This window comes from Periophthalmus magnuspinnatus, chromosome 24 (assembly GCF_009829125.3).
Source record: "Periophthalmus magnuspinnatus isolate fPerMag1 chromosome 24, fPerMag1.2.pri, whole genome shotgun sequence".
In the NCBI taxonomy this organism is placed as follows: Eukaryota; Metazoa; Chordata; class Actinopteri; order Gobiiformes; family Gobiidae; genus Periophthalmus; species Periophthalmus magnuspinnatus.
The window spans coordinates 7910583-7938287 of NC_047149.1; the positions used below are offsets into that span (position 1 = coordinate 7910583).

A 27705-nucleotide genomic window follows, 5' to 3' on the forward strand; every position below is an offset into this window, starting at 1 on the left:
AAGAATTAATCAGCATTAAAATTGTTATCAGTAAAAACTATATTTAATTTCAAAATCAAAATCTTTCACACCGCTGCTTTAACAGTTAAACAGTTAAATCAATAAAGTTTTGTATAACAGACTGATCTATAACACAACAAACTAGAATAGAACACAATCCAGAATTAAACTCTATCTCCATGGAGACAAACAGTTTGCACAACCAGGCTAAATTACAGGTCGGACCTGTGGAGAGGCAATCCCTGTCACAGTAAGAATGCATGTTTTTCAAGGAATTTTTGAGCATTAAAAACATCTGTAATTGAAGAAGTGTAAGATAGATAAGTTTAATACCATACCGTGCAACATTTGAGGCAAAGCAATAACACCTCCATAGAGACAAGCATGCAGCAGACCCTTCACCACAAAAGTTACATAGTGCACCTTTACGTTATGTTATTTTATAGTCCTATTTACATCATTGGTTTGGTTTATTTCTTTGTCTTGCATTGTTGTATTATTTCGTTTTCACGCCACGTATTTCAGACCCACATGTAAACATTGCCTGATACAAATCCAGTGGAGAGAGCAGGAAGGAAGCAGAGGAGCAGCAGCTGCAGGTTGTTGGTTCAATGCTCCTTAAGGACGTGTTGTTGGTTTCCCCCAGCCACAACAATAGACCATTATGCCCCCAAACAACACGTATTCATACAGTCTATGCCAGTGCATTAAAGCCTGATAAATGTCGCACCTTTCTCTTTAAGGCCTCAGGGAGTCTGGTGTGTTGAGAAGAGGAAATTGAATTGGATCAACTCTATGGAGAGAGTTCTATTAAACAATATGAGCATTTTAGAAACAAGTTAAGTAGCCTTTTTGGAAAAGCTAAACAATTTTGAGATGATATTCCTTTCCCTGGAATGTTTCACAGTATGGCATGAACTTATCTATTTTCATGGAGACAAGCAGCAGGTGGCACCACATCTGTGGAGAGGTGACCCCACTCACTGTAAAATTGTGAGTTTTTAAAGTATTTTAGCAATATAAACACCTGGAATTCAATAGATAGAATGAATAGAATAGATAGATGTTTAATGCCATACTGCAGAACATTCCGGGCAAACCAGTACCATCTTAGAACAGACACAGGCATCTAACCATGGCCTTAAACTTATCTCCATAGAAACAAGAAGCTCTATTGAGTGCATAACTTTAAAAGTAACATATTGTTGCAAATCTGGTCAACAAAGGCACACTTCAGTCACTTGGGGATAATAAAGTTTATCTTAATCTGATTCATTGGAATGCATGTTTTTCTAAGCAATTATGAGCAATAAAATCACCCATAAACACATTTAATGCCATACTGCGGATCATCCTAGCCACACATAGAGACAAGCAGGTGTGTACCTTCCAGTTACACAGTACAATTTTAACATTATGGAGGCTTGTATTGCACACAGTGACAGCTTTGATAGGGACCCTGTGGGGTCTGGGCGATGGTGGTGTTGCCAAGTGCTGCTCAGTCAGAATAATGCTCTGTTTCCTCCCATTCTCTCCACCCTCGCCTCCCCCTCCCGTGCCCTCCGTCCTGACAAATACACACTCAAATATGCAGCGTTCAAGAGGATTTCCGACTCACGACCCTGCGCTCCCCGAGATATTATCCTCCTGGTAGCCCTCTGCCAATGCTTCCTGCTATAGGATGTCCCTGCTTGTCCTCCATGACCCAAGTCATCAATAAAAACACAATATTCACATCCAAAAGTGAGTCGACGAGATCAGAGATTCTTTAGAACAGACATGAGGCACTGGTGGTGTAAAAATGGGGTGGGTAGAGTATTCAGTAAGAGTAGTCTACTAAAATATAATAATGTTATTTAAAGCTACAAATTATATTTGCTGCTGTATTCTCACACTTCACCACTAGATGCTATCTACCTTACTGCTGTCTGATAGTGTGCCAGCTTTGGAATGACAGAAGAAGACCAGAGAGCACAGGTGAATCTGAACAAAGGCCAGGTGAGGGGAGGGGAGAACAGATTGCACATCTGCCATCTACTGGTAAGCAAAATCAAATGAACTTGTAGATGTGGTAGCTTTAAGTAGAGGTAAGTGAGCCAAATGATTACACAAAGAGTAAAAGTGTTTTTGTTTTGTTTTTTTAAGTATTTGTAACTACTTGTACTGACTGTGGCCCGAGTTAAGGGAAAAAGTAAGATAAAAAGCAAATAATTTCTGAAGTTTAAGATATTGTTAACATAAAGCTGTTGACATTAACTCACAGTGGGCAGACACAACCTAAACTTTGACACAAAAGGACTACTTTATTATAGTATTTAAGTTGTGTTACCCAAGTACTAACCAAGTCAAAGCCAGAGAGACCATTTGAAATGATTTGGATAAGTACAGAGAAGGGATGATGGTGAGCACATGACATAGGTAGAAGGATGCCTACAAGAGGACTAATAAGATTTGTGTCATAAATGTGCTGATAAACTGCGATGACTATACTGTAGAAAATGACAGACCACAAATCTACCGATGGTAATCATAAATATATTTACAAAGGCTGAAGTATGCACATTTCTTGAGATGATGGGGCATTGGCAAATCCATGTGGAGTTATCAGCTGTAGAAAAAACAAGCCATAAGAGTGTGTATAAGTATGTTCCGATTGGCACGTTCACCTCGCTCGCGGTGCTCCTGAGATTAGCAGGTGAGAAAAGACGTCTGCTCCTGTGTGCAAGGCTCTGGACTGTCTCACACGACGATTGGGTTTCAGACTGTGGGAGAGGCTCACACATACTCAGAGTACTTGTAGGGGATGTGTGATCTGATTTATATTATAAAAACATAGAAATTCCATTTGCCCCTAATGTGTGTATCCTTGCTTTCAATTGCAGCTAAACATATACACTTTTTATTTTATATATGTTATCATTCCTGTTTCGCAAGCTGTGTTTTTGCTATTGATTATCAGTTGTCCTTACGTTTAAAGGTGCACTATGTAACTGCTTTTGTCTGGAATGTGCACATTATGGCATTTAATTTACTGTTATTCGTGGAAATAAACAGGCCACACCACCAGGCCAAGTTACAGGTCAGTTCTGTGGAGAGGCGATCCTGCTCACAAAGGTATGCATTTTTGTCCAGGTGTTTTAGCAGTAAACGTATATCTTGAGTAAATGCAAAATCTACATGGAGACAAGCAGGTAGAGGATCATTATAATCATTTCATATTGTCAACATAAAGCTTTTGTCACGTGTACACTTACTGTGGGACAGTCACCAAATGTTTTACTCAAGTAGGAGTAAAATATATATTCTTAGAAATGGGTTAGGCTACAGGTTTGGCATTTGAAATTTAGTAGGTTGTCTCTGGCCTCTTTTCATACACTTGTCCGTCACGAATAAGCCCTCTGGAACCGCCCAAATGCTCACAAATACAGTGTAGACATGGAAGAATCCTACAGACGGAGCTGGGGCTGGTCCCTCTTCAGATAAATCCGCCTGTCTGGTCTGGTTCATGCGGAGTGCGTGTGAGCGTGTGCACGATCGGCTCCCAGGCTCCGTGGGAAAAGTGTCTGAAGCCGAGGACAAGCTCAGAGAGGCGGGGAAAGAGGGCAGCTGTTCTGGGGCAGCGGACCGGTGATCAGGCCACACCGCAACCGAGCCACAGGCTGCTTTCACCGGCCAATTTTCTAGTTCTACGCCGCTGATAGAACTACGTTTTCTCAAGATAGGGGATACAATTTTAATTTGTGTGTCTGATTTCGGATTTTTGAAATTCATTTGGCTATCCTTTTTCATTTAATATTTGTTTACACTTTTGGGTAGCTTAAACTAAATTTGGCTAAAATCTAATCTTCATTTTTGTAAGATTGGTTAAATGTATTAGGAATGTATGGTAATATCATTAGATATGAAAGGGAATATGTAGGTTTATTTTGATTTTTTGTTTTACCTGGAAAATTACCACCACCACCACACCTCCAGCCGTTTCCCGGGTAGAGGCCAGGAGCGTCCCCGCCAACCGCGCATCATGAAGCGGCCTTCTGAAGACAGCAGCTCCGGTGACACTGACTCGGAGGAAACCATCGATGTGGGCTGTGAAAATATGTATTCAGGGTGAGCAAATACACAAAAAACTGTATTAAAAATAGTTAATACTGTTTTAGATTAAAAACAGTAAAAAAAAAATTTTAAAACTTTTTTTTTTTTTTTTAAACATTTTTAGCTGATGGGCTAGCTTATCTTTAGCATAACAGTGGGCTAGATAAGATTTCAGTAGGCTGTGTAGACTAACTTATATTAAACGATAAATATATTAAAGAAATACATTTAAATGACAAAACTGGTCATCAAGCAGGTTGTAATAAAGTAATAATGAATAATTTATAGAACTTATAATTGTAGTGGATGTAATGTAACGTTATTTCAAAATATTACTCAAGTGGAAGTTCAAAGTAGTCCAAGAAATTACTCAAGTAAGAGTAAAAAAGTATTTGGGAAAAATACTACTCAAGTAAGAGTAGTAGTAGACTTAAAGAGTAATGTAAAGCTTTTGTCACCTGTAGTGTTACTCACAGTGGGAAGAGAAATCACAACTTACTCAAGTAAAAATATTAAGTAGGAGTAAAAGTATGCTACAATAAAAGTACTCTGAAAAGTATAATTTCACCAAAAAAAAGTTACTCAAGTAAATCTAACTGTTTAAATGTAACTGACTACTACCCACCTCTGATTGTGAATTTATTTATTTTTTATCTGTTTTAATATTTGTGTCTTTTTCCAGACATATAAAGGCATCCTTCATAAGATACGCCTCCCCAACCACAACAACTCAAGTCATAGCCCGGAAGAAGCGCAGAGGGGTAATTAAAAAGAAAAGCTATGAATGACTATGAGTAATGGCAACAGTGGTAACAGCAGTAACAGTAGTCATTGATCAAAATTAATCTTAATTTGTCATGTTTAGATCATTGAGAAGAGGCGCAGAGACCGGATCAACAACAGTCTGTCAGAGCTAAGGAGACTGGTGCCCTCTGCGTTTGAGAAACAGGTGACAAACAAGAACATTAATTTAATTTGGTGGTAAGACTGACTTGATTAACTAGTTTTACCCTTAATTGTAATTACAAGTAGCTTGCCATTGTAGTAGCATTGTTGCATCTATGTTCTCCCAGCATAATAAACCCATGCAGGCATATAAAAAGAACAAAACTTAACTGTCTTAATAATCATAACACTAAAATTTGACATTGCAACACCACAAGTTGTGTGTGAAACATTCTTATTCATTTAATATGTAACACTACTAATGCATGTATATGAATAAATATAAATATGTATATTGCTGAGTTTCAGGTGATGATAGTAAAAGAAAAGTTCAAATATGTCAATTTGACAAAAAGTTGTAGGAGTGAAAAAATGACATCCCAACATTCTATAAACTAATAATATTTAATAAGGATGGGGGCAAGTCAAGTTAATACAGTTAAAATGCAGATTTTTCTTGTGATAAAGTAGATGGAGTTATTTGTTCTAGTAGTCATTAATAGAAATGGTCAGTTTCAACAGTTGTTAATTTACCTTTTAGCTATTTCATGGCAAAATACAACATAATCAATAGCAAAAACTGGTTCTTGCCCCCATCTGAGAGTATGACATCGTCCGTCGATAATCTGAAAACTACCAATATAAAGCCTAACATGCAATGAATGAATTTAAAAAAATAAAAATGATATTGAATGTGCAGGGCTCTGCTAAACTGGAAAAAGCTGAGATCCTTCAGATGACTGTGGACCATCTGAAGATGCTTCAGGCCACAGGAGGAAAAGGTGAGGCCTTTTTAAAGTCTGTCTCTGTACTAGATTGAAGGCTTGTTGTTGTTGTTTAGAGTAACTTGTGTTTGGAAAAGCAATGTATAGTGGATTTTAAAATAACTGTTTCAGTCTTGCAACATTTTCCTTCATTTTTTGTCTTTGCCACATTAGTTTGCCCTTTTTTGTATAATTTTTTGTGTCAAAACCTGCACGTGTGAACAATCAGAGAGAAATCAGATTAGATGAGATGTAACTGTTTACATGGCATTTCAGTAATCTGATAACTCCATAAATCAAACTGGTGTGCAATGAAAACAGTGCATAACCAAACTGTTCAGAAATATTTTATTAAATATTATTTAATATATATAATTAATATTATTGGTTTAAATGTGATTATTAGTATGTGTTGTAGAATAAACTGAAGTAGTGCAAGAGTTGTAAGAGGCATGAGGCTGTAGTTCTAATGCAGGAGGAGTTTTTTTATTATCAGTACAGGACGCAGCACCTGCAGTCATTGTGATAGTGCTGTCCATTTCAGTCTAGTGCAGTCCAGCTTTTGTTGTAGGGACTATTATACCTCTGATGGCATAGGCCAAGATAACAAGGACTGAGCTGGCAGTGAGTGCCCTTAGTACAGCACAGAAATGCAATTTCACTAACATTATGTAAAATGCCAAAAGTATTTTATTTTTACTTTTTATGGTAGATCCTTGGGCTAAAACTCAGTCAGTCCCTTTGACAGTTTTTACATCAAAAGTCAAGCTAAACAAAAGTATTATTCATGTATACTCACTTTCCCTCAAGAACATTATCATTATAATCTATAATGCTCAATACTGTCTCTTTATTATGTTGACATAAATCATACTGCATGCCTGTCAGCTGGAGTCTATGAAGCTATAACATAATGAATGAATCTATAGGATAATCTGTACATCAGAGTGGAGGTCCATGGGAAATAGCTGCAGGGGAGGACTTGGCTCTGGGCTGTTGACTTCGATTTTGACTGTTCAGGAAACGGCTGAGAGGATGGAGAACTAGTCACATACAGCAACAGTAGCATTATACACAACACAAGAGTGAAAAACATCACACGCCAAGACAGAAGTGCCATTCATTGATTTTTGTAGCATCTGTGCTAGAACATTAATGAGATTGGATAATGTAATGTGCAATATTATTGTGAACATGTTTGCTGCAGATATATTGTATAAGCAGCTCTTGAGGTCAATATATGTCCACTGTGAACTGTTTGAACAGTGAATGGTTGGTCTTACGTCCATCAGTCAACCCCAGGGCAAATAGAACATATCTACTCATAACTATTCATGCTTTACATATACAGAGCAATCACAACCATAATACAATGAAGTATGCAATAAAAATACACCTTTGCTTTTTTCACTGCATGTACTAACTTGCCAGGTGAGCCAGTCCCTCCTAATTTCTGTTGGAATCCAAGAGGGTCTGGAACTAGACCATAGAGTCCATTGGACAACCATTCAATTTTGGGAAATTCCAATTACACCTTGTAAACCATGGGTTTCATTGTTTGTTTAATCTACTACTCTACTTGTCATTCACAGGAATCTGAAAGTGTGGAGACTGTATACCAGGGGTGCCCAAACTCTTTTCACCAAGGGCCATATCTTGAAAAATATTTGATACAGAGGGCCACAGACCAGTGGTCAATACAGTGGATAATTCAGAAGGGTGCATTCAATATACTTTAAATAAGGCTTGAAATATTAATATTAGGTCTGTATGACAATGCAATGTGGTGTTATTTAGGTTATATTGATAGGATTACTCAAATTCGCTGTAAAAAGTACTGATTATGATCATTTGGACCACTTCAACTGAAGGGCTGAGGGCCACATTTGGGCCCCGGGCCATAGTTTGGACACCTCTGCTGTATACAGTTTCAGTCCCCCATGTCTTGTAAAGCATAGTAAAAGGGACGCTCTTGCCTTTCCAGACAATATAATAACAGCAAATAATGTACGTTCTCTCTCCCCCTGTTCCTCTGTCCTCCTCAGGCTACTTTGATGCCCAGGCCCTGGCTCAGGACTTCCTGTCTCTGGGCTTCCGGGAGTGTGTGTCAGAGGTGTCCCGGTACCTGAGCTCTGTGGAGGGACTGGATTGTATGGACCCTCTGCGCTCCAGGCTGCTGTCCCACCTGACCTCCTGCGCCTGCCGCCTGCACCTGCCGCCCCAACATCACTACCCCCCTTCACACGCCTACCTGCACCCCCACTGGCCCCCCACCACAACGCTCAGACCTGCGCTCTATGGACTCAACACTCTCCCAGTACCGGTGGAGGGGGCGTGTGTGCCACTTTTCACACCCCATTGCCTCACCTCCGTGCAGGCTAACATCAGTCCGCCTGCCCCCTCCCCTGTGTCGTCCGCTGGTCTTCAGACGCCCCACAGCAGCAGTAAACCATACCGACCCTGGGGGACTGAAGTGGGGGCTCTCTGACACACGGAAACAGTCGGAGGCCGCCTGAAGTACACCAGTCAGGCATAACTCTACAATCACTATTAACTATTAACTATTCTTTTATTTTTATCCTTGGATCTAAGCAAAACACAGTATAGGTCTAAAAATCTACATGTAGCATCTAGGTTGGCCAATTCATTTCTGCTGTTTGAATGTAACTCGCTGCTAATATGTAAATAACATTGTGAATTTGATTTACAATTTTTAAACTGTGACCAACTAGCCATCCCCTGTTTCTGATATCTAACAGTCTGAAACAACCTTCTTGTGGCTGTTGGAAGCCAAAGGTAATTAAAAAAGCCCTTAATTGAACATAAATTAAGTTGATTGTAAACAAATTGGCTCAGGCGGTTTCATTTTACCATCTAAAAACTTTGCAAGCATTTTACAAATAAAAATGTGAGTACTTTCAGATAGATAATTTGTATTGATTTTGTAGTTCTATGATTAAATATTGCCCTGAACATACAGTACATTGCAAACAATTGGAGTATGGAGAAGTGTTAATAAATTAGAGGTTCATTGAGACATTACTTCGCACATATTTTTAGGGTTCAAAATCTCAATCCAGTATCCGTCAGGGTCCTGTATAAACGCCAGATTCTTTGTTTTACCTGAAACAAACAGGAAGAGAAGGTTAAAGGTTACAATTATAATACTGGAGTTTTCATTTATTTTGTTCATCCATCGCATGCAATTTGTTCTGTTATTTTTATACATCCCATAACATTGTTATTTTTTGCTTTATTGTTTTCAAACTTAAAATGTATTTATCTGTTGCATACATTTGTTTTCACAATATATTGGAATTTGCTTTTTAAATTATAACATAGTAAATAAATGCTTAGTGAGAGGCGCCCTCTTGTGGTTCCAACAGGCTATTTTTTTCTAATTTGTTTTCCCATTAGTTGTTACACATTGATAGTTAAAGGAATGGTATGTAGCCTGTGCTCTTACAGTTTCAAAAGGGTATGACAGTCACATTTAAACCTGGGTTGCCAGAGCCTTAACCTGCAGATGGAGACACAGAAACTTTTTCTTATTCCAGAAACTCCAAAATTCACTCTCTGAGCTGCAGAGGCTTCACTAGCACTGATTCATGATTGACTGCAGGTGCTGGGGTTTAGATAGTGACCATTCAGATCAGAGATCGTTCTTTTAGGTTTAAAGCAGCTGGATTTCAGCACTGAAAATGGCAACACAAATAAGGGACTCAAGTGAGAGCCATCCTGCTTTCTGATTGGATAATCGTCTTAAAACCAAAACACCAAATTATAACAAAAATAATAGGACCTCATGTCCAATGCTTTTGAAATTAAGAATAAATCATTTTCTTTGTCTATGTTTAATCCTTTGTGTATGTTTAATCCAAAACAAAAACAAAAAGCATGTTGTACCTGCATATGCTTTCTTCACAAATGTAACCCCACATTTCTCAAAGTAGGAGCAAGCTTCAGTGAGGTTAGGAACTGAAATACCAATGTGCCCTACAAACAGGAACTTTATTACAATAACTCTGCCACAGTTATTGATATTATGAATAGAGCTTCAGTAACAGGTCACTGTGTACAGGCAGAGGACTCACCAAACCCCAATGGTGCTTTGTTTCCATGGTGATACTTCAAGTCTTTATCTTTTTGTGCTCCCCAGTTACTGAAAAACACAAGATATGATACACTTTGAAATATCCATACTACCGTTGCATGTCACTGGTAGTACTAAAGGTATCACACTGTCACTTGCTAATAGCCTTAAGCCTTTATTATTAGACAATGCAGCAATTTTCTAGAGGGAGAGGTAGTACATAGGCGTTCCAATGTATCTCTAGGGGGCAGTACAGAGTAATTTAATATGGTCCATACTGTAGGAGTTCGATGAGGCCATGTCTGGAGAAGGTCCATGCGGTCCTCTCCAGCTTCTCCTCTGGGATGTTGGCCTTGTCCTCGTAGCCCAGAAAGTACAGAGTGAAGCTCATGGCTGGGAAGTCTATCTTCTGTAGTAAACTGAGAACAAACACTATGTCTCATTTAGGCACTGGTGGAAGACGTACTCCATTTTGTTACACCTCTGCTACCTTACATAAGTGAACGTACAGCTACCAGACCAAGAAAAAAATAATACTCAAGTAAAAGGATAACTTGAAAAAATCGACTAAAGTAAAAAGTAATAAAGTACCTGTTTAAAAATGTACTTAAAGAATAAAAAGTAAAAGTATTTCTCACAGATTTTGAGGTCTAATAAAGTTTCAAGTGAATTTATTTTGATAAAGATTTATGCTGAATTTTTAATCAATTGTTTTTTTTTCTAGCTGTATTTATTTGTATATTTTTGTTTGCTCAAACTACGAAAGTGCTAAAAATAAACTCTCAGCCTTTTCAGCAGGTCTCAATCAGTAATAAAACATACTTTTGCTTTTCATTCTAGTGCAAAAATATTGTAGAGTAGAAAGTACAGATACCTGACTACTTTTACTTGATTACATCCCACCACTGCATTTAGGCCACAGATCAAGGGGGTATATTTCATTTAAGTACAACTTTTTAAAATAGGCTACTTTTTTTAATGGTGCTTCACATGTTATAAAGGATGCACTGTAAAAACATGCATGGACTTTCATTTGCTAAATGTTTGGCTCATGAGGTACTTGACAAAACAGACATGACCCTCAAGCACGGACGAATTGACTCATGCTCTGATTTGGACTTCTTCCTGTTTAAAATGCCATAAATTGAAAGTTGAAGCCATAGTCTTTACATTTGTTCTGTTGGATAAGGGGACACCACAGGTCAGGTCAGGAGAGTCCAGTTTGGATTCGGTGGACAGTAAATGAAAAATAAGACCTGACTTTTTTAGGTTATACATCAAAATAGTGGTCATGCTGTTATGGTGATTGATTTAAACCTGCAATTAAAAAAAAGAGTTCAAAGTTCAGTTGGATGCGTTTTAGGGCTGCCTTTGGCTTTTTGTGTCATACTTTTTACAGACAAGTATTAATGGAGCCCTGAATCCAGAACAGATCCATGTCTGTCACCCCTTACCCCCACCCACCCCCCTCTCTCTTTCTCTTTTTCTATGATAAACTAAAAATCGTATCGTGTTATTGCAGAAGCAGTTGCATTGTCCACATTCATGTTCATCCTGCTCCTGTAAAGGGACTCACGTCATTCCCAGGATCCCGGTATAGAAGTTCAGAGATCGTGCAGGATCCTTGACCCTCAACGTGGTCTGCTGCATCATGTAATCCTACACACACAACACTGTCACAAACTGTCTGCTGATATTGACATTGACACTTAAGAGAGAAGATCTATCCAAGCAAAAGCACAAATACTCATGTTGACAAAACCCTTTAGATAGCCCAGCACAGTCCCTCGTGTTTTACTAATCACATGTTAAAGAGGTCAAGAATGTGTTCAAGGCCTAAATGGTTGTCGTTTCTAACAGTCAAGTGCAATTTTGACGGCATCTGGTGGCAGCAGCTGAGATGACAACTTTGTGCAATTTTTTACAATGTTTTTTTTTTTTTTACTGTATTATTAATATGATGCTTAGTAGTTTACGGTACATTTTGAGTTGCTTCCTAAATTACTAGGCTATGGAAAATTTGTGGAGTCTGTCACTCTAAGCAATTATACATCATTTCTAGTACTTAGGCAGGAAAGTGTTGTTGCTGTGTAAGCAGTAATAACACTTACACAAAAGCACCAAAACAATGTTGCAAGTGTAGATGCTTTTTATCTCAACCACCCCCTCAGTTCATGTTTCTCACTCGGGTACTATAGGCATAGGCTAGGCTAGGTAATCAATTATATTTTCATTTTTAAAGGGCCCATATTACGCTATTTTCTGATCTATGTTATGTTGTAAAACTGCTGCCATCTGTGGCTGATGTTTTCCAACCAGGGATACAGGGGCCCTCAAATTTAAAGGTCCTATATTATACAAAATTGACTCTTGTGAGCGTTGAGCCATATTTACCTCATCAAAAACATACCTTCAGTTGTGCTTTGTGTATTCGTCTGTCTGCATCTCCAAGCTCAAAATACTCAGTTCCACCTTGTGATGTCATGAAGTGGTAGATTTCAAGTTAACATCTACTTTTACCCCTTGTTTATTGGAAATTCCAGGGCTGAAATTATTCAAATGACTCTAGTGAAGGTCCATGGAGATTAAAAACTGGTGGAGTGTTTCAAGAGAGAAAGGAACTCACCCTAAATATGCAGGGTTTGTGTGTTAAACATGTGTGAATCAAACAAAACCCAACTCCAGGTATGTTTTTAATGAGGAAACAAGAGTCAATTTTGCGCAATATAGGACCTTTAAAGTCTAGGGCCCCTGTACCCCTGATTGGAAAACACTATATATCAGCCATAGAAGGCAGCAGTTTTACAGTCCCACGTTGATTCACTTTATAACTGACCATCGACAACTTGACTAAAACTTTTAAACTGCTAGACCAGGCCTACTTACTTTGTGCAAGAACCTGATTGCAAACTTGTTTTACTGGTTAACAACTCGACAACAGGAACAGCTACTTTAATAGTGTTTTCCCCTTACCTGAGTCATGGGGTGTCCCTCTTTGCAGACAGCAGACACCTCTTCATCGGTCAGCCCTTGAGAGGCCATCTTCCTCGCTCTTTCTCCCGCTCCTATCACTACCTGTGTGTGAATGGAACAAACCCTGGCTCATTTTATAAAACAGCTTAGAGGTTGCACTAAACTCCTCCCACGCCCCAAAACTGCAGTCGTCCAACCAGATGTTTAGGTTTTGCACTGCAGTGAACAACATTACAAAAACTGCCAGACAAGGGAGGAAGTTAATATACCGGTAGTAATTATCAGTTATATCAATATACAAAGGAAGCCTAAAACTGACAGTTTTAATTATGTCTGCTGGTTATCCTATATAGTCTTAACATAATTACAAACTGAGTTACATAATGTGAAATAGCATGATATAGGACCAAAACCTATATAAACATTGGAACAGAAGAAATTACTCAAGCAAGAATAAAAAAGGATTTAGAGTGGGAAGAGTCACCAAAAACATTTTCTCAAGTGTAATGTTACTACAATAAAAATAAAAAAAATACTCAAGTTAAAGCAAACGTGCTGCTAGAAAAGTACAACTTCTTTAAAAGGTTACTCAAGTAAATATAACTGAGTAAAGTGTAAGAGTACTATCCTCCTCTGCACATACATGTTAGAAATGACACATTGTTGTCTACAGAGACAGATCTTGGCCTTTAGGGACAAGTCAAGGCTCGTTTCTTAACATTTTATCTGCATTTTTGTCCCTCCATCACCAGGGGCATTTCAAAAGGAGCATGACAGAATGAACATGAACATAGCTATTTTATAAAATTCAACAATTTTAATAAAATAACATCGCAAAATACAAAAAATTTTTTGGTTGGCAACAAATTAAGAAATAATAGCATAAAGTACAATTAGTAGCGTTATGCACTGGACTGGATTTTATTTACAATGTTTTAAAGGTCCGCCTGGAGTTGTGCTTTGTTTTATTCACACATTTGAGTAACCCCTTTCCATTAGTTGGTCTACATCTCAAAAGCTCAAAATGCTCTGTTCACTCCACTTCATTCTCTTTGCACAGCAATACCCTTTATTTGAACATTTTGCTAATATTTTGAGTTATTGTGACATTTGTGCCTTCTGCTGGTACATTGCTTCATGATAAAAGTAGTAGACTGAAGTACATTGCACCAACCATGTTTAACTTTAATTTTAGTCTTTGTAATCTGTATTTAAAGCTACTATCAGTAATTAGATTGGCCGACCCAGCACTGTTTTCTCACATCTCACCACAAGATGCTATATGTGTTACTACTGTTTGATAGTGTGACAGATTGGTCTGGCAGAGGAAGACGAGAGGGGGGGGGGGGGGGTTAATTAAATGGTAACTTTAAAAGGTTGGCACAAAGCAGTCCTCATGTTTAGGATCATATGTGAAAAATTGTCATCTTCAATTTAACCCAAATTTCACCATGTCACAGTCCAAGGACGTTTCAAGCCAGTAGTACAATAAAAACATAATAAACTTAGAAAGTCTAAAAGGATCAGGCTACTTGTGGCCAAAGCCAAAGAGTCAGTATTAAAGTCCATAAGGGTGGGTGGTGGTCATCTGCGTTGGTTATTCCTGCTGTTCTCCAGTAGCAGAACGACCAGACGGCTCTTTAGTGAGGCCAGTTTGGAGCTGTAGTTTTGCTCCAGCACAGACAGGAGCTGTTGCCTCAGACCTCTCAGGTCTGGTACAGAGTTGCAGTCCGGAACATTCAGCAGAGTGTGGAAAAACTGCTGCCACAAGTCACTGTGAGGGTTCCTGCAAAAAGGGAAGAAAATCAAGAAGAAGTTTAATATTACATAATACATATAGGATGCCAAGGAAGACATATTGTGCTTGTGTCTGGTGTATAGTTCAGATCTATGATGCCCGTGAATTATTGTGGATTATTACTGTCACTATTTTTATAATTTGAACAACTGAAAATCACAATATTCATCTAAAACGACTTAATAAAAGAAACACATCTGTTGACTTCCGTGTTGGAAAACAGCAGTGCCCAATGTGAGTAGACTACGCTGTAAACGTCATCATAACAAAAAGCCAAGCAGCTGTTGGCTCCTCTGATCAATAGCTACAGATCACACTAGTGAGCCAGAGATATTTTTAAATTGTATCATAATGACTACACAATCCTACATGTAAGAAAATAACATTAAGAACAGAAAAGTGAGCATATGCCAGAGGCAGTGAAAACAAGGGGTTGATCAGCAATATGCACCAGACCTCATTGTACTCTGCCTTCTCACTCTTGTTTCTTCTGGATGCAATGTCCCACATACTGCCTCCTATTGTTTAGGAAGGTTAAAAAAGGCTCACTATTTTAACTTAATTTTGCTAGGTAAATACCTATTTTTGGCACTTTTGGGTTCTTCCTCAGCAGTTTAGAATCACAGCACTACTTAACCTGTACTTGTTGCCTGGTGTCTTACCTTCTAAATACACCATTAGTCCTCCAGATGCCATCATCATTTACCACCTGCATGTAGGTCCCAAACAACATACAATAGACAGTGCCCGCAACACCAAAGTAGTCCGTCTGAAACCAAAATCACACCATGTTAGATCACATCTGGATTTAACATATCACTACTATTTGATATTTGGTTCATTTGAAGTGTTTGAGCCAGACCTGATAGTTCCACGGTCTGCCTGTCTGCATCTCAGTGCATTGGAAGCCTGAGGTGAGACACTTGGCGGTGAAGGCGGTGCCCTGTGGGAACAGCCTCATGTCGATGCTCTGGCCCAGGTCGATGAGCACCAGGCCGTGGTCCAGGTTCTCCCCATCAAAGCTTCTCTTCTCCAGGAACCTGAGACATAAGAGAGCAGAAATGTGTTAATGATGTACTAGGTGACTTAATGCCCTCCCACCTGGCACATGTGACTTCTGCCAACAGGTTTAAAGCGGAGACAGCCATCTTTAGTTTGCCCTGATGAAGGATCAAGGGCTTAAACATCTTGTGGTAATAGAGGCACAAAAATGTCATAAAATGAAAATCCTTTGTTTGAAATCTATATTTGACTTTTCCGAAGGTGCAAAATATAACAGTGAAATACTTTTATTTAAAAATTCAGTTCAAATTTATTTAATTCAGTTCAAGGGTTTTAAATAAACCCCAGAACAGAATGTCTCAACCTGCTCCAACAAAGTTTAAAAGATGTTTTCATGTCTGTCCCATGTTGAGTGTTCATGAAAGCCGAGAGAAGCAGCGACACAAATAAAAATGAACTTATTTTATTGGCAACCACATAACAGGATGGTTTGTGGAACCAGTCAGAATGTTGTACCAACTCATTACCAAAAGATGTCACTGTGGGGAAGTGTTTCAAACTGTGCTCAAACTGTGTTTCTTGAAGCCTTGCCCATCACTAGGCGTGATCATTGTTGATGACAAAATTATTATCTTACAGTTGATAAAAAGTCTGTGCACTTGATTTGTAATGGTCTTAAATACCAGGAGGTTTCACAATGGCAAATATAACTGTTGCTTTTAATACGTTTCTAATTCATGTCTGCGTTTTCCTGGCCTTGTAGATGATTCATTTGTTACTTACCTCTCTCCAAGTAGAAAGTTGTCTGGTTTGACGTCCGCGTGGATTATACCCACACTGTGCAGCTGCTCGATCATGTGGAGGATACACACACTGAAGTACAGGACCAGAGGCTGAGGCATCACTTTGTCCCCCAAAGTACGGTACATGTTCACTGCATTCTGGACACAACAAAAAGATAATATTTTACAGACGTTAACAACTTTGAAGTAACTTTTATGCAAGACTCAAGGTTTTTTGTATCTATCAAAAACAAAATTTAATATGTCTGATTAATAATTATGACGTTGTATTACAGTGGATAAAGAGAATCAAAAGAAGAGTTGTTACCAGCAGTGTGCCGTAGTTGTGCATTTCTCCGAGGAGGACGCTACCATTTTTGAAGAAATGAGCAGAGTGAAAACTGCTGTAGAAATGACGCACTGACTGAGGTATGCGAGCGTCCAACTGTGTGTTAATGTAAAACTCCCAGGGATTGGCTGGTTTCTGCACCTGCAAAGATTAAAATATGACATTACAAAACTGATTTAATATTGTGTCATTTAAGTCATCTGTCTCAAGACTCACCTTCAGAACCATCTTGTCAGACGACATGGGGTCTGTGGCCTGGTAAACTTTGGCAAAAGCTCCTTCCCCAAGAACACAATCCACCCGCAAAGATGAATTACCTGTGAATAAATCTGAGTTACTACAGTCCCACAGATAAAACTTTGACATATTATGTTTTTAGCTACTATATTGTTATAACATAACACCACTCATGAATCATTATTAAACAATTTGATCTAACAAAAAAAAAAAAAATTATATATATATATATATATATGAATGAGATATATAGATAGGGGAAAATGGTGTACTGAGCGCTGAATGCAGGAGATTACAGATTACTCAAATGTGCATAAATCACTAAATACAACTCAGGGTACATGACAGGGGAAAACAATTACAACATGATTAAAAGCTTGATTTTGCATGTGATGTCTCCTTTAATACAGGACAGCCTGTTGATCACTAGTATGACCAGTAGATGGCAGTAAACTGTGTGTAAGATTATGGCATGAGCTTTTGTCCCATGTGAAAATGGATAAACTTCTGAACTTTATGAAAACTGTTTACAATGATATATAAATGATAATGATATAAACGATTTATATATAAATGGGTACATTCTCATAAAGATTTAATTCCTTTATTCAATACAAACTGCATATACACTCACCCATGGAGAGGGTCATTTTGGGTGCGATGTTGGGGAGATTGCACTGCCACGTGACGCAGTGAGGGTGCGCGGTCAGGGGGGGGTCCATACTGCCCAACAAGTGCCCAATGAGCTCCTCGTTCCACGGATCAGACATGAGAGTCATCCCAGGGTTAGCTCTGTCTGTCCTGGGGTTTCCGCTTTTCATAGACACATCTAACGGAGCCCTCGCTTCTTTGTACGGGCTCATCATTTCACAGTCTGTATGACACTCCACTTGGGGACTCATTGGCACATCCTGGCTTGTATGTAGGCCTGTCAACAATGACACATTTTGAAATGCGATATATTGATTGAAGAAAATATACTAGCCTATGTGTTCTATACAGCTCAAGATCATTCTAAAGCTATTCAAAAAATTTAATTTCTGTTCTGTGAATGTGACATTTTAACATTGATCCAGCTCAAATGAGTATCTAGTTTTAGAATCGATTAGCATTTGATTTTCTATAAGGCAACTCTACCCACTAGTACAAAGAAAAAGTATCTACTGCAAACATTGACCCCCAAAATGTATTGTACGATCTTTCATATATTGAACATAAGTTGATATAGTAACTATTGCGAGAGACCTACTTGTATGGGTAACACAAGGTGCTCTGGGGTGATGAGGGGAGAGGAAGGCATCCAGGTCCCTTTCCTCCGACACCTCCGGGCTTTGGGTGGTGAGCCAGTCTGGCCGCGGGGCACTCTCTGGGCTCATGGGGACGTCCTGTGTAGGAGGCCCGAGAGCACACAGAGGTTCTTCCTTGTCCTCCATAATGGTGAAGGGCTCGTGTTCAGGTTTGGGCTTAGGGCTGGTGTAGACTTCCCATCCTGGTCCAGTGCTCCTGCAGGCAAAGGGTTGATTTTTTTGCGCATATGCACAGATTATTAAATGGTCAACTAGTTCATACAATGTTTCAGCCAATACATTTCATCAATGTCTTTCTTTTCATCCAAAAACATAATAAAATGTATTTGCCAATGACTAACTTCTGAGGCTTTTGTCAACCAATTTAAAAGACCCAAAATGAACAGATATGAAGCCTAGATACAAGTTCCTACTAAATCATTTATGAATGTGCAGATTATATGATGAGTGCAGGATTTAAGACCAGAAAGATGGAAAGGCTGGGGTAAATTTATACATTTTGTGTTTTCCCCCATTGCAACGTTGTGACAAAATGAGACCACTGCACGCTGTATGTAACTAATATAGCTTTTTTTTTCATCTTAAAAAAGACGTTTTAAAGGTGTACTCATGTTCAAAAATTAATGCATACAAATATAACAGGTTGGACAGGTCTAAATATCTACCTCCTCATTCTGCGGTGTGAAATTCAGGGTCACCTTTAAGTGAATTATAATGAGATATGGGGTATAGTTTATAACTTTGAACTATGAAACAAATTTTCTAACTTTAATTTTGTTTAATTTAGTTTGAAGATTTAAAATTTAGCACCTCACTATTCAATTGGTCTACAGAGCATGTTGGTCCAGCAGCTCTCACCTGTGCACAGAGGTGTTGCTGGGGCAAATGGTCTGGTCTCTGAAGGACAGCACAGCAGGAGGAGCAGGCTGGACCATGGTGGTGCAGGAGTTGGCCAGGAGCTGGGTGTTCATAGCCACGCCCTCCCCCACGATGGTGCCTTGACGAGCGCCCAGGGACTGCTGGGTCACTGCTGTGTCGTTGAGCTTCTCCTCTGATGGGCTCTGCTCCATGATGGGGCTGGGGAAGGTTAAAGGTATAGTTAACTTACATTTATTACACTGAGCTCCAAGCAAATGGCAAAGCTTTTAAGACCATTATGTTAAAGTGAGCAATGCAGGGTCCAGACTTTAACCATTTCACTATGGATTAGATGAGAAGTAGTGATGAATCCCATTTCAAATATTACTATATATATATAAATAAAAATGAATATCTAAAACTAATTAAAATCAATCAAATCAAACAAACAGCTAGTTAAAAACTAACCAAACAGCTAGTTAAAAACTAACCAAACAGCTAGTTAAAAACTAACCAAACAGCTAGTTAAAAACTAACCAAACAGCTAGTTAAAAACTAACAAAACAGCTAGTTAAAAACTAACAAAACAGCTATGGACTCACCTCAGTTTCTTGGTGAAGGGGCTGAGCATTTTGGAAGGCGCTACACCAACTTCTAGAAAATAGGAAAAAAATTGAAAAGTTTGAAAAGAAAGTGCCATATTATGCTTCAAGACTTTTTGAAATCATTTTGGACAGTACCTTGGTCGGGGAAATAGAAGTTTGTGGTGCTCACGGGGGTCTTGTGGGTGAACGGCGTAGACACAAAGCGGGCTAGCATGGCAAAGTCCGAAGTGCTGTTGGGACACGCAGCCAGGGAGTTCTGAGCGTGGAAATGGGCCCCCCACATGGTACTTTCATCTGGGGTCAGTTCTGTTGGGGTGTCCTGTGGGGAAAAAAGGACTTTGTTAGACTCGTGTTATAGAAGTAGTTTGTTTTATATATCGTTTTGCTACTGACGTTCGGTTTGGTAGCTTTGGGTAGTTCGGCCAGAGTTCTGACTGGTTTCACTTTCTCACTCACAGCAGGGGGCGCACTGCAAAGATAAACATTATTCATTACTCCAATCAATCTATATAGTTAAAGGTGTACTAAGTAACTTTTCTGGTGGAGGGTACGCTGCTCCATGGAGATGTTATTGGTTTTCCATGAATGTATGGAATTTAAATCCAGCTGAACACAAAAGGTAGTGCCACAAAACTAAGTTACAGGTCAGATCTATGGTGAGGCAAGCCTGCTAGTTGCACTCGTAATGAAATAAATGCTAGAAAGATGAGTTTAATTGCGTAGTGTGGAAAATTCCCGCATGGCTACTTATTGAGGAAACTGTTGTTGCCTTATTGCTTTAGTCTGCTAACACAGTGTTGCGATTTTGTCTATTGTAAATCTTTATAGTACTATTTATCTTAATCTTCATTATGTTTGCATGTTTCTATTTTCCTGCTGTTCTTGACCTGTGTGTTGCAACATTTGTCCCACTGTGGGACAAATGAAAGTTGATCTTAATCCAGGTGAAGCAATGACATCTCCCCATATCACCAGAAAAGTTACATATTGCACGTTTAACATACTCAAGTACAATTGAATAACTTGCTCTCCACAACCCACATACTTCAAAATCATTTCTTCTCTGGTCCACTTTTTTTGAATATGATATATCGGTCGCACTATGTTATGCCTGTGTAATGCCAAACATCCAAAAATATGAAGCTGCTTCTAAGCCTTGTGCATTTTCCAATTGTAAAAGGATGGCCAATACATAATTTGCAATGAAAATATATTGGCAATTGACTTTGTACCTGCAGTTTTCCTTGTTTTCAATCTGCTCATCATTGTCCTCGAAGATGGTGAATGGGGCTGAAGTGGCTGGTACGACACTGGGTCCTGCACACAGGAAGTAATGTCAAATATAATTAAACTTTTTTAGCCTTAAATAACTCACTATAACCAATCTAAATGACTTTGTATACCTTTTCTGGTATATATTACGTCAAAGTCCCTCTCCTCTGAAGCATTGGGGAATGGGTCCTCCAAAAGTGTAGGAGCCTGGAACATGTCCATTATCACGTCTAGAAGGACAAATACTCACAGTTGATATAAGGCAAGTCACAGTGTTTTGCTTTGTTGTAATAGAAACTTCCATAAATCATATTCAAGTCAGAATTTTAATATTTATACTAGAGCTGCATGATTTTTGGAAATAAATTTAGTGGCAATTTTTTCAGAAGGGTATTGGAATGCATGTTTAAAAGGAGGATTCTGTGCAAATTTTCAAAAACTTGTATGAGCACTAACATGAGAAAATATTAACTGATGATCCAATACAAAGAATCTCAAGCATTTCAAATACATTCTGTTATCTAAATAATTGCAGCCTTTGCTCATTTTTATTAGTGATTCTTTCTGGATAAACTAGAAAATTATGAACTTAAGTACTTGATTTCATAAGTGTAAAAAGATAGAAATTCAACATCATGAATAGCTAGGACCCAAGTCACTCACCCAGTGCTTCTCTAGTATTAACAGTAGGTGAAGGTAGCACCCGAGAAGGAGTGGCCTGAATGTATCCCAGAGAATTATTAGGAGTGATGCGAGACAGGTTTGCAGTACCGCCCTGGGACACTGCCAGACAGAGAAAAATGAGAGAAGAGTGTGTTTTAGAAAGTATTTCAGGAGTACTCAATTAAAAAGATATGTGCTCAGAGACTTGTATACGTACCGTTAACCTCCTGCTCTGCATCACAGACCTCCTCACTGGATAAAGAAAGTCAAGATCATATTATATTTTTTTTTACAAGCAAAATAAATTGTTGTTCCATCATAGGTAGGCATGTCACAATAACGCATTTTGACGCTTGATATATCGCTGAAGTAAAGATGGGCGATAAACAATACTACTGAAACTAATTTATGCCATTGACACAATAACCCAAAAGCAGATATAAACCACAAAAACTATTCTAAATCTACCATACAGTAAATTTAAAAATTCTGCAATAAATAAAACACTTTAGTATTTAGTTTGCATTTGTAATTAGTTATAGAAGTTATTAATTCAATCTTTTATGGTTTAAATCTTAGCATAGGGTTAAAAATTCTATCCAAAATGTAGATACAATTTACATACAAGATGACAGGTTTTTGACAGTTTCAACATTAATTTAACAAAATAAAAGGTGTTTTCATACATTTTAATGTCCAATCATAACTATGGTGTAAACAAGTTTAGCATGCACTTTAAGACCAGACAGAAACAGAGTGGCATTCACTTACTTGTCTTCATTGTCATTTTCTGGTGGACAATGATCGGAGGTCCTTTGTGGTATAACGGGTTCATGATGTGATACAGATGCATTTAGAGCAGGTGCATGATGGTATATGTTGGCATCTGAGATTGGTGCATGATGGGACATTGTTGCAGGTGGAAGAGGTGCATGATGGGACAAGTTTGCCACTGAAAGCAGTGCCTCATTTGTCACACTGGCAGCTGGAACTGGCACTTGCTGGGGTACTTGAGTAATTGGTGCAGGGAGAGATTGTCCATAAGTAGAAGCATTGATGTCCATTTGAGAATCAGATCCAGAGCTTCTGGGGGCGTCAGCAATAACTTTGGGCTCTGAGTGCAGCTTAAAGCCCAGCGACTTCTTGCTGCCGGGGTGGGCAGGTGGTCGTTGGTGCACTAAAGGATGATGGGCATCTGTGACTGAACTCACACTTGTGGTTAGATCTGAAATCTGAAAGTTGTAGAGTTTCAGCAACTGTATTAGTATGGTCACAACAGCAAAATTTCAAACTTGATTTGCATGCTAAGGAATACACTTCATACTGAATACCGATACCATGTCCAGGTAGGTTCCATAGTGGTCCATGGGCGTATAGTCTAGTCTATGTCTATGTGGTCTTGTACTTATTTCTGATACGGCTCCAAATCATTCTAAAGCTATTCAGGAAAGGTTAATTTCTGTTCTGAATGTGACTTATTTAGAATCAGTACCTGTTCAAATGAGTAACTACTTTTGATACTAGTTTTAGTATTGATTAGTATCTGATTTGCGATACTTTTGACAACCATAAACTGCACTCAAATGTACTGTACATGTATTCTACTTTTGTAACCTATATGCTGGCGTACTTGTCTGGACTCGATCACTTCTGACAAAATAAGGATGAATCAATGAAGTGCCCTCTAGGGTTGTATCAAAGTAACACTTGAGACTTTAGACATTAATCTAAACTGAACATCACAATATGTTGTATTTAATCTTTTTTTAATTACATCCAGCGTAAAGTGGTGCTAGGGTTATGCTTACTTTGACTGGATTCTCAATATGAAAAAACACTTTTTTGCTGCCTGGTACCTCTCAGCATTTTAGTACTTACATGCTCCACTGTGTCAAGAGCCATCTTAAACTTCATCCAGAAATTCACATCCTGAGTTTCCTCTCCTTCAAAGGCTGCAACAAGGAGGATTTATTTTATTACACCTTGAAGAAGACATCTTGTGCTCATGTCTGCTATAGAGTTATAATCTATGATGCCCATGCATCATTATGTTATAAGTTGGACATTTTAAATCAAAATATTCAGCTAAAACAACTTAATAAAAAGAAACAAGTTCGCTGACTTCCATGTCAGAAAACTGCGGTGCCCAATGGGAGCCAATGTCGCCATAAACGCCATCACCACAAAGAGCCGTGCAGTTCTTGGCACCTCTGATGGATAGTTGCACATCATACAAACCAGTAGGCCATTTTAACACATAACACAGTAAGTAGTAAGTACAGAGCAGTGAGCGTGTACCAGTGGTGGTGAAAATGGGGGTTGAGCAACGAGATCTTGAATACAAGAGGATAAGGATTACTCAGATATGCATGAATCACTCTAAAAATACAACTTCAAGAGATTAAATAAAGCTCAAAAAGCTTTTAACCAAAAAGAGTAAATTTTGCATAATAGGTCCACTTTAACAATAACATATTCATTATCAATCTGCTTGGGCTGTCTAAAGCTCTTTTTTTCAGATTTGACACATACCAATGGTTGCTTGGCTCTGCGCTTCTTCCTGCTTCTGCTCCTGTTGTGCCTGGAGTTTTTGGAAGTACCTTTGGGCCCGCACTTCCTCGAAGCACAGCTCAGACCCATCGAACTGCAGAGCCTCCTTGTCATAGGCGGCTACAGTGTTATCATTGGAGCTCGGAGGGATTTTCCCCGAGTACTCAGATCGGGAAATCCTGTTCATTAGACAGAAAAGTCATTTCATTACTTATTACTCTGGTAAACAATACAAATAGAATAGCAAAATATTAGACACATGTCTGCCTGCATTCAGTATCCAAGTAATCTGTCTACTAGTGTCCAACTTAAACCACTTTTTGTAGATTCTACCATGACAACTTTATAGTCATCCTCAATGCACATAGTGTGTTTTTAGTGGCTGAAGTAAAGAACAACATCTTACATGATAACGTATTTACGTTCTGCTGGTTTGGCAGGTTGGCAATCTACTGCTGTAGACTGCTGTAAAAAAAACACAGATAATTAATTCTAAACATATAATGACTCCCACAGTCACAATTCAAAGACACGAACCTTATTTGAAGCAGATGGCTCTCTGTGGGTTGACATTACATTGGCTGAATGGGAGTTTTGTAAAGGGTTACGGCTTCCTGTTGCACAAGAAAAACATATTTTCTTATTTAAAATAAAAAAGCCAAAAAACAAAAAAGCAAAAAACCCAAACTGAAATATTGTTTTACTGCTCAGAGGGACTTAGAAGGAAGTAATTTTTCAGGCCATTATGTTCAATGGGGAAATGAGTTATAATGGGCATTAGTGGTCAATGAGCAAGTAGCATTTGTATCAACACGTACCTAATGCTGTTACGTGACACTTTGTTCTTGATTGAAACTGCCTACAGATGGATAAAAGACATTTTAAATTACACTGATAAAATAGAATTAAAATAACTGCAGAGAATTACAAAAGGGAAAAAGTAAAATCGAATACACTCGTCAGCAATAATCCACCTGTATTCATGGAGCAGTGGTTCAGCTGGCTGAGCCTGGTTCTCTAGGGCCTTCTGGTACACAGCCTCGGCTTGGTCATTCATGCCTCTCTGTTCCAACTGTTGTGCCCAGCACACATATAAAGCAGTGCTGCATGTTCCCACGCCTTTACTGAAGATGTGACTGTACAGTGCGATGGGGTCAGGGTACGTGCTGGCCTGCAAAATATCAAGTGAAGGAATTAATTTTTCCAATAAAACGTACATACACTGCACTTTTATGATGGTATTGAAACACACATATTTATCTCTCTACTTTGCATGATACAAATCATGTCGATTTCTTACACATTTGATGCAGTAGTTGACATATCGTTGATCATTGGCGTATTTATCTTCATTTAAAAATGTCTCAACTAAACGGTTAAATACAAGTGACAGCTGACTGGTGTCGTTTGGAGGTAACTTCCGCTCCAGGAGCTCAACAAACCTGCAAGAGAAAAAAAATATCAAAGTCAGATCTACATCCATTTAACATTAACTTTTAAGACTGTTATTGTGGCTGATAAACTTTAAATGCAGCAGTGACTAGACGACCCACGGGCCAAATCAAACCCCGCGGAGCTCCCATCTGCCATCCAGAGCTTTACCGAGGCATAAACATGATAAACTTATTTTTGTGACTTGTGAAACTGTGAGTGTTATACTTGGAGATACCGTTGAAACCAGATAAGTTCTGCATTGTCTGTGTGTGTTCAGGGTAGTGACAGACCATGGTTTTATTTGTAATGTAGTGTCTTCATCTTACTTGTCCCACTGCTCCAGAGGATCATCTCCCACGTACGTATTTATACTGCTCTCAAAACGCCTTAAAAGCATACAAATACAGGTGAAAACGAGCCAAAATCACATTGGGTTAACAAAAAGTTCTTGTTTTTTCTCATGCTAACCGTTGCTAATGCTAAACGCTAACACAGAGGTAAAGGACTTAAAAGTTTACATACTGTAAATATGCGGCGACATCCATCTCTGTATGATAAAAACAAAACGATACAACAAACAAGACTCCAGTGTTATGTGGATAAAAACAACAAAATCAATCTAATCTAATCTAACTTTGCTGCATAACTCAAATAACGAGGATACCCTGCGAGTGTAATTCAAAATTCGCGCTCAGCCAATCACAACACAAGGATCACTCTGCGCCGTGACGTAACGTCACAAAACGTGGAAATACCGCCCCTTTATTTGTGTAGCACAAGAACACATGCTCTCACTTCAGGTTATTTGTAAGAAAGAAAGCCGCTCCATCCTCATTTACGTATCTGTAGAATAGAGACCACCTAAAAAGACAATAGAGCGATGGCATCCAAGACTTAACCAGAACATGCTCAGACTAGGCATGACAAAGGGGTCTGAAGGAAGCTGGTTGACATCCATGGGCCGTGACGAAGGACTGGCCCTCAGAAACCAGGATGGAAACAGGCAAGGCACAACCTAGTCATTTAGTGTGAGCCAGAGTTTATGGAGCTGAGATCTTCCTAAAAATCAAATCAAGATATTCGGTGCAGTCAAGTGAGGACCACTCACTAATGTAGAGTTAAATAAATAAATAAGATAAGATAAAGAGTAAAACTGATAAAACTCTTATTTTGTCTCGTCCTCGTGTTTAACTTTTAAGAACAAGAAAATATAGGTTCTAATGGCATAAATTAGTAACATTATTACAATAGTTCGGAGGAAAGCTTATCCATAAAAGGACACAAGTGGACAGTAGGATGGAGCACTGACACTAAACACCTCACATATTTTTAGAGCTGGCTTTATCTAGGAAAGCTGGAGGCAACAGTACACAGCAATCTCCAATTATCTTCAAATGTCCACATAATATTGTTCACGAAAGTCAGCAGAATGTCCCACAATATGACATGAACTAATCTAGTTCCTTTTAGACAATTAATCATGTGACACTGCCAAGCCAATTACCGAGTTACAGATCAGATTTCACAATAGCAATGCATGCTTTCCAAGGAACAATTAAAACATACACAAATTAATTGATTCTATATAGATATGTTTAATGCCATACTGAGAAACATTCTAGGCAAAGCAACATCTCCATGGAAACAAGCAGTTGCCAGACCCCCTCTAGTGCACCTTTAATAATTGAATCTTAATTAGGTTTATGGTTTCCAATATGAGTAAAGTATTGTGTTGACTTGTGAAGGAGATGCCAACAGCCCTGTGTCAGAGCCTGTTTACAGCAGGAATGTAGCACATTATATAAGGGGGAGGTGTAAAGAACAACACCACAGCGCTCTGAATAGAGTCTCAAATAGCACTGATTTATATAGGCCACTCTTTTGATGTATAATCATTTAATCATCCTATTATTAGTGTTCAGACTATAATGAAAAATATAATATGATAGGTTGTAGGCTTAAGATGAAAAGGTTCTTGAAA

The 27705-nt window shown here is 38.6% G+C and overlaps 3 protein-coding genes across 4 annotated transcripts; 1 reads left to right on the forward strand and 2 right to left on the reverse strand.

Annotated features, from left to right (window-relative positions):
* The first annotated feature begins 3461 nt into the window (after positions 1 to 3461).
* On the forward strand, positions 3462 to 8289 carry hey2 (hes-related family bHLH transcription factor with YRPW motif 2). Its single transcript, XM_033991142.2, has 5 exons — positions 3462 to 4107; positions 4775 to 4853; positions 4958 to 5041; positions 5738 to 5819; positions 7847 to 8289. The coding sequence occupies exons 1-5, from the start codon at positions 4022 to 4024 to the stop codon at positions 8287 to 8289; spliced, it is 774 nt and encodes a 257-aa protein (XP_033847033.1). The 5' UTR covers positions 3462 to 4021.
* Positions 8290 to 8811: 522 nt separating this feature from the next.
* Positions 8812 to 12971, reverse strand: LOC117393226 (lactoylglutathione lyase-like). The gene is made up of 6 exons (XM_033991417.2): positions 12868 to 12971; positions 11471 to 11553; positions 10173 to 10313; positions 9896 to 9963; positions 9708 to 9797; positions 8812 to 8924 (listed from the first exon to the last, which is right to left on the reverse strand). The coding sequence occupies exons 1-6, from the start codon at positions 12934 to 12936 to the stop codon at positions 8830 to 8832; spliced, it is 546 nt and encodes a 181-aa protein (XP_033847308.2). The 5' UTR covers positions 12937 to 12971; the 3' UTR covers positions 8812 to 8829.
* Positions 12972 to 13334: 363 nt separating this feature from the next.
* Positions 13335 to 26459, reverse strand: bub1 (BUB1 mitotic checkpoint serine/threonine kinase). 2 transcript variants are annotated; one of them, XM_055232151.1, is made up of 26 exons: positions 26247 to 26449; positions 26051 to 26110; positions 25591 to 25732; positions 25265 to 25461; positions 25109 to 25149; positions 24828 to 24904; positions 24697 to 24755; positions 24273 to 24469; positions 23619 to 23692; positions 22512 to 22972; positions 21958 to 21992; positions 21741 to 21860; positions 21209 to 21307; positions 21038 to 21122; positions 20199 to 20274; positions 19941 to 20124; positions 19803 to 19854; positions 19201 to 19419; positions 18285 to 18538; positions 17670 to 17963; positions 17015 to 17115; positions 16778 to 16939; positions 16451 to 16608; positions 15528 to 15705; positions 15328 to 15434; positions 13671 to 14653 (listed from the first exon to the last, which is right to left on the reverse strand). In XM_055232151.1, exons 1-26 carry the CDS (start codon positions 26267 to 26269, stop codon positions 14452 to 14454), a joined length of 3657 nt encoding a protein of 1218 aa, XP_055088126.1. In that variant the 5' UTR covers positions 26270 to 26449; the 3' UTR covers positions 13671 to 14451. The 2 variants fall into 2 exon arrangements, with proteins under 2 accessions (XP_055088127.1, XP_055088126.1); XM_055232152.1 differs by lacking the exon at positions 21741 to 21860 and having other exon boundaries at positions 13335 to 14653; positions 26247 to 26459.
* Positions 26460 to 27705: the final 1246 nt, after the last annotated feature.